Source organism: Pteropus vampyrus, unplaced genomic scaffold (genome assembly GCF_000151845.1).
Source record: "Pteropus vampyrus isolate Shadow unplaced genomic scaffold, Pvam_2.0 Scaffold170, whole genome shotgun sequence".
In the NCBI taxonomy this organism is placed as follows: Eukaryota; Metazoa; Chordata; class Mammalia; order Chiroptera; family Pteropodidae; genus Pteropus; species Pteropus vampyrus.
Window position 1 is genome coordinate 2,056,353 of NW_011888951.1, and position 10,341 is coordinate 2,066,693.

At 46.9% G+C, this 10,341-nt stretch overlaps 1 protein-coding gene and 1 pseudogene across 1 annotated transcript in view; one reads left to right on the forward strand and one right to left on the reverse strand.

Moving 5' to 3' along the window:
- The window catches only part of MROH7 (maestro heat like repeat family member 7), a 39,571-nt gene that overhangs the window by 14,701 nt on the left and 14,529 nt on the right, over nucleotides 1-10,341 (reverse strand). Inside the window, exons 9-11 of the mRNA XM_011370513.2 lie at nucleotides 10,172-10,326; nucleotides 7,784-7,922; nucleotides 4,331-4,521 (exon numbers count right to left, since the gene is read on the reverse strand). Coding sequence (XP_011368815.1) covers nucleotides 4,331-4,521; nucleotides 7,784-7,922; nucleotides 10,172-10,326 — 485 coding nt within the window. The remainder of the gene's footprint in view (nucleotides 1-4,330; nucleotides 4,522-7,783; nucleotides 7,923-10,171; nucleotides 10,327-10,341) is intronic.
- LOC111745941 lies at nucleotides 5,510-5,628 on the forward strand (annotated as a pseudogene).

Consider the following 10,341-nt stretch of genomic DNA (forward strand, 5'->3'; position numbering starts at 1 on the left):
TGTGCTCATTAGGACACAGTCTCCTGTCCAACCTTGGGTCCTTCATCTCCTCAGGACACTTAAGGAGTGATTCTCAAATCTAGATGCACAGCAAAAGTCTCCAGGGAGCTTGTACAACTGCCAGACTCACCAGGCTGGGACCTCAGCCTCCGTGCTTTTGAAGTGCCTGGCTGAGCTTGAGAAGCCTTACTGTGAGGGAGGAGGAAGGGAGCACTGCCATGGATTGCCATCCTACTGTGTGCCCGGTACAGCACTGGGTGTTCCCAGGTATATATATATGTATGCATATGTGTATGTGTGTATATGTACATGCACATGCACATGTACATGTACATGTACATGTATATGTGTATGTGTATATATATGTACAGTGTGTATATGTATATATATGTATATATGTTTGTATGTGTATATGTGTGTATATGTATATGTATAGATGTGTATATGTGTATGTGTATATGCATATGTGTGTATATGTATATGTACACACTATACATATACATATACACACATATGCATATACATACACACATATATACATATACACATACATAAAATAAAAACTGACAATGTGTGGAATAAGGTTTACATTTAAACAAAATTTTCCAGAAACCTAAACTCTTTCTTTAAGAGTTTATGATGCAGTTATATGGACACACCTCAGAGATACCGGGAACTAGTGGTTCTTATGATTCAAGACAAAGCATCAAAGCATTTTGGAACTCAGTAATGTTCAGGAATTTGCTCTTAATTGTCATGTTTTTGGTTTTGTAATGAATATTAATCTAATGTGAAAATTCGATCTCCTGAGCCATACAACCTTAGTGCTGATTCTTTGTAACATGTGCTGCCAATGACAGCTCCCTACTGGCAGTGCCTCCAGGGTTTGAAGTTAAACACACACACACACACACACACACACACACACACACACACACACCACACACACACACACACACACATACACACAGAGAAAAGAGGGTGGCAGGCTCTAGGTATTGTCCACCCTAAGAGACTGGGCCTCATCCTACCCACCTCTCCCATCCCTCTACCTTCCTTTGCCTCTGAAACTTCAAGCACTGGCTGAATAGCTAAGCTGTAATTTATATGTTTTCATTTGAAGAAGGAAGGTTATAACCTCCACTTTAAGCATTAGCACCTTTAACTAAAACAGAATGAGCCGCCCGTGCATGCTCTCCGCTATGACTTGACCACCCTCCCCTGTTCCTGTGTCCAGGGGCAGTTGATCACCTTCTCACTGACTGGGTTGGGGACAGCATTGAGCTCAGGATTCAGGAGTTCCACAGAGAACAACCTGACTTAGAGGTTTCACAGTCACAGCTTTTACCCAGACCCCCAGTCCTCAGCTGTGCAGCCAACAAGGAATGTAGACTTAGGTCAAATCTTCTGAACACAGAGCTGCACCTTTAATAGTTTGTCTCCTCCGCTGTTCCATCATTTCCTCAATCAGGCTCCAAAGTTTAACAAAAATGACCCTCCGCATATCCCTTCCTCCTCACCTCACTCCCAAAGATGCACCTGTAAAAGCCCAAACAAGAACCTTTCTGCTCTGCAAAAGACACCATTGGGAGGAAGCTGCAGGGGCTGGTGGGAGGTCTCCTTTGGATCCCCAAACACCCTCTCTGCAAGCTTCACCTTCCTGAATGTCCTCAGCTTTTTCCATCGAAGCGGAATGGGAGTTGCCTGTCCCTTCACTGAGATGGGGAAACCAGGGTCAAATACTGCTTCAAAGCCTGAGGCTGCTGTAGGGCACAGAAGCTAGACTTCGCGGGATGTGCTGTCAGGCTGTATCTGTGGTGTCTAGTCTAGCAGGACTCTGCACCTCTCTCTTCAAACCCAAGTTGGCATAACCGGGGCTGATGTCCATGCCTTTCACCTGCACCCATCTCTCCTCACAGGAGGGTGTGACGATTTCTGTGCACTTGGCGGCTTCCTTAAGTTTTCCCATTCCACCACCAGAGTCTGGAGCACTGAGGACCCACTCGGGTTCTGTACCTGAGTGTCTCAGTTTCTTGTGGCTGCTGTAACAAATTACCACATACTTGGTGGCTTAAAACAATTGAAATTTGTTCTTTCACAGTTCTGGACACCAGAAGTCCAAAATCCAGGTGTCAACGAGGCCACGCTCCCTCCGAAGGTCTAGGGGAGTATCCTCTTCCAGCTTCTGGTGGCTCCTGGCATTCCTTGGCTTGTAGCTGCATCATTCCAATCTCTGCCTCTCTTCACTTGTCCTTCCCTCCCTGTGTGTGTCTTTCTCTTCTTATAAGGACATTTGTCATTGAATTTAGGGCCTACCTGCTTAATCAGGATGATCTCATCTCAAGATACTTAATTATATCTCAAAAGACTCTTTTTCCAAATAAGGTCATAGGTTCCAGGCAGACATAATTTTGGGGGCCACCATTCAGCCCACTACTCCCAAGTACCACCTCATGTCTTTTCTGGTCCCCTTTAGCATAGCGTTTGCCTGCCTCTGCTTTTTCTGCTTCTTCTGTCCCAGGCTACTTCCTGTAAACAAGAGGTGAGGATGGACACTCAGTCTTTCTTCCAGCTCCCTTGTGCGGGGACTCAGCTGAGTGAAGCTCTCCAACCCTTCATCACCAACAGCTGAGAATTTTTCCATCACGTGTTCCTCCTCCCCCTCCTCCAGTGCTCCCTCCACTTTTCTCTGGTTTTGTTTTCCCCAGAACCCACCAGCTTTATGAGTCAGGGGTGACACTCTCAGGGTAGCACCTACGAGTGCCAAGGAAATCAGAATTGGTGCCACAGCCTTGGCATCGGTGTGGCATGCTGTGATACGATCCTATTTGGTCCTTACAACACACCTGTGGGATAGGAATCGCTTACCCCATTTCATAGGCAAGAGAACCAAGTTGCCAATAGATTAAATTAGCTTACCCAAAAGTACAAAGCTCTAAGTGATGGAACCAGGACACAATCCAAGGTGTTCTGACTTTAAGTCCAGTTATACAACTGCTTGTCCTCTGCCCCTCATAACGCGCAATAGAACCAAAAAGGAAGAGATTAACAAACTGGACTACATAAAAATTTAAAATTTCTGAATGGCAAAAGACCATGGAATAGTTGCAGGCTAAGTGGCAAACTGAAATACAAAGGACAAACAATATCCTGAATATATAAAGAGCTCTTATAAATTAATAAGAAAAATTCCCCAAGGCCCAATATAAAATTGGGCAAAGAACAAGAACAGGCGACTCACAGAAAAGGAAACACAACGGCATTTCAAGCTCAACCTCGCTCATGATAAGAGAAATGCAAACTAAAATTACAGCAAAATACATTTTTTCCAACTTTCGGATTGGCAAAGATGAAAATGTTTTATACAACATCATACTAACAAAGGTGTGAGGAAACAGTCATTCCCACACACTGCTGGTGGCAGTGCCCCCTGAGGGAAACAATTTGGCAAATTGGACACTTTAGGATGCATTCCATTTCCCCTTTCATCACTCTCCGGTCAAGAACTCTTTCCACCACATGTCCCTTTTTTCCACCTTCATATTTAAATGCAGAAACCTTTTGATACAACCATTCTACTTTCAGGAATCTATCCAATACATACAATCACCTGTGCGCATACGTACATACAAACGGGCAAACTCACTGCAGCGTTGTTTGTAATTACCAAGGGCAGCAAAGCGCCTAAATAAAGAGGACCCTGGTTAAATAAATTATGGTACGGTGGAATTCTTTACATAGGAATATTATGTGGCTGTTAAAAATAATGAGGCAGTTCTATATGTAATGATCTCTAAGATATAGTATATGCTAAAAGCAAAAATGTATAACTGTGTAAGGTTTACTACAATTAGTGTAAAAATAGAGAATATAAACATGCGCTTATTTCTGCCTACATCACCTCTGGAAGGGCACAAAAGAACCCAGTTCTTTTGGGGAGGTTAACTGAGGTAAGTGGAGGAAAGCAGACTCACTTTTAATGTCTTTTGAGATTTTTACCATGTGCATATATTACATATTTTGATTAATAATTTAAAATTGAATGATTGGGCCTAATTCAAATAATATCTCTGCGAGTGAGGAGGAAAACGAAATGGTGAGCTCCTGGGGAGGGCTGATTCGCTCCTGCAGCCCAGCGCTAAGCGGAGTCTGACACACACAGCAAATGCTCACAAATAGTTGTTGAACAGATTACTGGCTCTCTCTCATAAAAATGTACTTTTGTTTTCTCTTCTAGTCCCGAAGCTAATTTCTATTACTATTGATAGATTGCCCGAAAGACTTTCAAACGGTCCCTTGGGGGTAGCCCTACCCTGCCCAGGGAGCATACCACACAGGTACAAAGACAGAGGGCTGTGCGTCCTTCTTGGAGTCCTTGTGGGAAGTCACACGTCCAGGCAGACTGAGGTTGATGTGATAATGGACCTGAATGAGCAGGGCCAGGAGCAGCTGGGGGTAGATGCGCCTCACTCGGCCCACGCAGCTGTTGACGGACAGGAGCTCACACAGGCCACTGGCTGCCTGCAGGCAGAAGGGAGGCTGGTGGGATGTCCTGGCCCATCATCTCAGCGCCCCTGGCAGGGGATGGACTGCCTCTCTAAAGGTCAGACCTGGATCTTTGCTCTTCTCTGGCCCAGCCTGGAAAAGTCCAGATCCACATCGCCCTGTCCCCCTGCACCCCAGCTCCTGGCTCTCTGGGTGAGTCCTGACCCAGAAAAATAATTGCAGCCCACCTCTATGCCATTAACACACCCCTGAAAGAATCGTGGTGGAGGGATCCCGTCCCACCTCTTGTGGGTTCAAGAATCTCAATCCCACTGTGTGGGTGAAGAAACAAGCTCAGAGGGATGACGGGACTTACCTGACGTCACCCAGCCTCTCAGGAGCAGAGCTGGGACTTGAACCAGTGTTTCAGATGCCAGCTGCAGCATGCCCTGCCTCTTCCTCACTCATAACACAGGCCACGAGAGGCAGCAGTTGCCTCTTTCCTTTAGGCCATTGAACTAGTCTGGCTTCAGACTAGTGGCCAGCAGCCCCCATCTTCATCAGGAGCCAAGGAGGATCAGTCCTGCACTCTGTCACTCCACACTCACTCATCCCATACCCCTGTCCCTCCAGACCATGGCTCCCACACAAGTCCTCCCAAGTCCCGGGAACTTGGTTTTGTTGGTATTTGGTCCACCAGGGTCCTCAGGACCCATTTTTGTTCTCGCCCAACTTCTCTACTTGCCAGTCCAGCTCTGGCCTTGGCCTGGGCCCAACTCTCACACACACTCAGCACATCAGGTCCTCCCTAACTAGCAAGAAGACAATGAGGGAGCAGGGGATGATGACAGGCTGGGGTCACAGACCTAATGGCTCATTCTGGCTCCATCACTACCCGCCCCTCTTTGAGCATCAGATTCATCTTCCCTAAAGTGGGCTTACTGGTCCTCTTACAGCTAGCCCCACAGGTGTAGAGGAGATTGAATAAGGGGGAAAGGAGAATGCTTTATAAAGAAATGGTTGAGTCTACGGCCATACTACCCTGAACAAGCCCGATCCCGTCTGATCTCGGAAGCTAAGCAGGGTCGTGCGTGGTTAGTACTTGGATGGGAGACAGCCTAGGAAGACCAGGTGCTGTAGTCGTAAAAAATAAAAATATTAAAGGATCATAAGCTGACAAGGTACTTGCAATCTGCGAGGTCAACCAAGGGTTGCCTCACCTAAAAAAAAAAAGAAAAAGAAATGGTCAAGATCTGTGCCACCAAGACCCCATGTTGCTGGCCTGAAGGAAAAGCATTTAATTGTGAAATGGAAGAACCCACAGCCTGTTCCCATGGAAATGAGTGACATAATATGGGCTGAAGGATAACAATAAATGGCATGTATTTGTACTTTACAGCTTAGGAATCCCTTTCGCATACACTATCTCACTTTTCTCAACAGGTAAGACAGACAAGGCAGGCATTATTACTACCCATTTTACAGATTTAAAGACCAAGGCTAAAGAGGGGGAAATGATTGACCAAGGTTATATAGTCAGATGGTGGCAAAGCTAAGATAAGCCTGATTCAAAGCCTTTACATTTTTCAGTAGCCCAAAGCTAATGACTGCACCCAAAGACACAGTCTGTGGTGTAGAGAAAAGTCTCTAGTGGTATGCCATAAGGCTCTGCTCTTGGCTAAGTCTTGCTCAAATGGTTTATTAATAAATACCATAAGATAAAATTTAGTCCAGGTTGTATCTGTGCTCGAACTATGCTTATTGAAAAAGAAGCAAAATGAGGGACTTAAAAATACACACTGATTGGTGGAGGATTGGATAAATGTACAAATCAGGGAAGGTGTGGGTGCTGGGGGAGAGAGGCAGAGAGATCCGGTAGTGAAACCCGGGATTCAGAGGTAGGAGATCTGGGTGTGAGTCCTGGCACCACCACTCACTAGCTATGTGACCTTGGGCGAGACATAGACTGTTGCTGAGCAGAAGTATCTTCCTCTGTAAGGGGTAATACAACTTGCTCCTCCATCCCCCATATCTTTGTTTATTTGCTTCCTTCCATCAGAACGTCTTGCTCTCTGTTGGATCCCCAGAACCTTTGAGCGTGTCTGGTACAGAGTAGTTGCTCAATAAATATTTGTTGAATGAATCAGTTCAACAAAATTTTTTTGAGTGTCTACTATGTGCTGGTTGTGTGTTAGATATTGGGGATATCATGGTGAACAAAACAGGCTCAGGCACTGTCTTCATGCAGGTCACATATTATTAAAATGACCCCCTCTGCTATTGTCAAGTCACAACTTGGATAAACTCTCCCAAGATAAAGTAGGGGAAGCAAAGTATAATATGCACAGATTTAATCTGGTCAAGGAAATCAGGGAGGGCTTCCCTGAGGAAGTGATACTTGAGATGAGAGCTGAGGGATGAGTAGATGTTAACTTGGTAGAGAACAGTTTAGGCAGAAAGAATAAGATATGCAAAAGCCCTGTGACGGTAGATAGCATGGCATGAACGACGTTCTAACAAAGACCAGGGAGGCTGGAGCCAAGCAAGCAAGAGAACCAGGGAGTCTGGTGAAGCTGGTGAGGGGTGCAGAGTCTTGCAGCTCAGGTAAAGCCCTGTGTTACTACTCAAGGGCAATGGGAAGCCAATGAGAGAGTTGAAAGAGCGGATGTGCATTTCTCAAAATTTTTTTGGCTGAGGTACAGAATGGAGGAGGAGGAGCGAAAGCAGGCAGATGAGCAGAGGTATTAACCAGCTGGCTTAGACGAGGGTGGTGGGATAGAGGCAGAGAAATCCATCTTTCTAGCCAGTCACCTTCCCGCAGTCAGAGCCCTTTCCCTCGGTGTTCCCAGTCAGAGCTCAACTGGAAGGAAGAGCACTTAAATATTTTGTGTTGCCTAAATGAAGGAATGAGTTATCTCATTTAATCTTTACAACCACCATACGAGGTAGATATTACTCTTTCCATTTATAGATGCAGAGCTCGAGCCTCAGAGAGGTGAAGTGACTTGCTCAGGTCACAAAAGAGTAATGTAGCAAAGCCAGCCAGTTCTCAGACTAAGGTCTATGAGTCTAGGTCATTCCGTTTCCACTACCCCAGGCTTCTGCTGTCATTGTAAATAGCAGTACAGTTGTCGTCCAGTGGATCACAAATAAAAGCCTAGAGACAGAGACTTGTCTAAGGCCAACTAGCTAGCCGCTGGCAGAGCAGAGTACTGGAAGCTGGGTGTCATGAGCTCAGCAGGAGTGAGGAAGGAGGGCAGGATGGAGCAGTGTGACATGGTAGGTGGGCAGGTCTTACCGCTAGGGGCACGATGGAGGCCCGGCCCTTCTTGGTGACAGGCTTCTCTTTCAGGCTGGTCAGAAGCAGGTCCAGGAGGTCTCGGACATCACAGCTGGGCTTGCGCAGTATCAGCTGCCTCCACATCTCTGCTCCATTGCTGGAAGCCGGGGAGGGGATGTTTAGTAGAGACCAGGCCAGTGGGCTCACCCTGCCTCCCAATGGTTTTGGGAAGGAGAAGGGAAGATGCCATTGAAATGGCATCTATGGGCATGTCAACAAATTCCTGGAATGGTCCAGAAAATACTACCTAAGAGGCAGGGGGCTAACAATGATTAAAAACCCTATTTCCCAGGTATTATACCACGTGCTTTACATACTATTTATTACTTTAGCAAATACTGAGCATCTGCTGTCTGTCAGGCACTAGGCAAATCTCTGGGGATACATATGTGAACAAGAAATTCAAGACATTCAAGGTCACCAAATTCTCACAATGACCTTCATGTGGGTTGCTACTCCTATTTTGCAGAGTTGAGGCTCAGAGAAGTGAAATCACCAGTTAAAGACTACACAGCTAATGAGCTGTATTGTCAAGAAGTGATCAGGCCTCATGTCTCCAAAGTTTGTTTTCCCTCCCCTATGCCAAGGAACTCTTTAGGGCTTGGATCTTGCATTTGTCACATAATATCAAGAAGCCCCCACTCCAGTCCCTTAGAAGGCAATACACCTACAAGGGAAGGCACCTGTGCTAGGTGACACCAGCCTGCAGGCACTCTTATCACATGGAATTGAAGGCACTGAGAGGCCAGTGCACTATGGGGTTAACCAAACACTTTTCCCCTTCTGCATGAGCCTTTGAACCTTCCCTTAACTTTCCAGCTCTGTTCCCCTGGAAACCTGATAAAGATAGTATGTCAACTATGTTGCTAGGCAACATTGCTCATGGTGAAAATGACCCAATTGATAAATTGCATCTGGGCTGGGAGAAACTATAAATTAACTATAATAACCAATGGGAACAGTATAGCATTGAGTTTCCTGGGGTGCAGTGACTCTTGTGACTTGGCTTATCCCTGTGGGGACCCTGGAAGCAAAGTCTGTAGAGTTATTTATTTTAAGAGATATAAGTTCCTGTGGGGCCTGAGCCATTTAAGCCAGGGTAGCTCCTACACCTTTCACCTGGGAAGCCCAAGAGATCAACTCATGGACCTAGGACCAAGACTAGGGTGAAGAAAGTGAAGCATCCAGGGCACGAAATTTAAGCAGGCCCTCAATCTCAGGCTCATGCAAGTGCAGGTGTGGCATCTAAGATGAGGGCCTCCTTAAATTTTGTCCCAGCTCTGTCTGGCAGGCTTCGTGGGCAGCTACAAGGATTCCTGCAAAGAGGAGCTCTTGACACTGCCCTGTGCTGTATCCTGAGCAACTCTGACGTCGAATGTGGCCCCAACAGCCTTGTGGGGCTGAATGTTAAGTGGCTCCAAGAAGAAAACACCATGGTGGGCAGTGTGGCCAGAAAGGGTTAAATTCTTGTAGGTGGGAGAACGAGGATATGTCACCCTGGCCCTTACCACCCCCACTGCTGTCCTTGGCTCCCATGAATGACACCAACTCTCCTTATTAGAAGCACACCCATTTGCACGGTTCTGCACAATTCTTTTACAGTCCCTCTCAGCCAACCATTTTAGTATGTGGATCACATGCTTTCTGCCTTGCTTTATTCATTCAAAAGCGTGGGAGCGTTTCCTGGGCTGCGAGGCTGGAACAGTCAGACTGGTCTCTCCTGCTCACAAACTCACCATCTGGCCACAGTCCCCTCTGCCCATCAGACCACCAGCTCCCTGAATGCTGAAAATATGGCACATTCTCCTGCGCAGGCCCAGGCCCAGGCAGATGCTGGGCACAGCTGGCTGCATTACTTTCATGATCACCCATCTGGGGCGGGAATACAGGGATTATGTCCTCCTTTCACTATGGGGGAAAACTGAAGCCCAGAGAGAGCAAGCAGGCTACCAATAATCACACAGCAGCTGAAGGCAGAGTCAGGACTGTCACTCAGGCCATCTTTCTACGGCATTATTAAAGTGCATTGGGCTTGGAGTTGGTCTGATCTGAGTTTAGACCCTCGTTCTGTTGCTTGCTCAGTGGGTGCCTAGAGTAAGAAACTCCCCCTGAGCCTCGGTTTCCTCATCTGTAGAATGGGGTTCTTGTACTATTAATGCTGAGCAATGATACCTAGCAGTGTTCAGGACATGCTTAACGGTAGTCATAAACATCACAGATCATGGAAGAGGGGACATCTGGGAGGGCAAGGGGCTTCTCTGAGCAGAAGGAGGGAGTCCCAGGCCAGGGTCAGGGCTGCTTCAACCCTCTGAGATGTGGTGGCTGACAACCCTCCTCGTTTGGTACCTGTCCAGTGGGAGGGGGCACATGAGCAGGGCCACGACGACCTCGGTCATGAAGGAGCTGGCCAGGAGAGAGACGGGCAGCAGGGCCACCTCGCGGGCCCGTGGCTCCTGGATGTGGCTCAGCTGCACATAGATGGCCTGCATGATTTCTGGGATCTGGGACACAGTAGG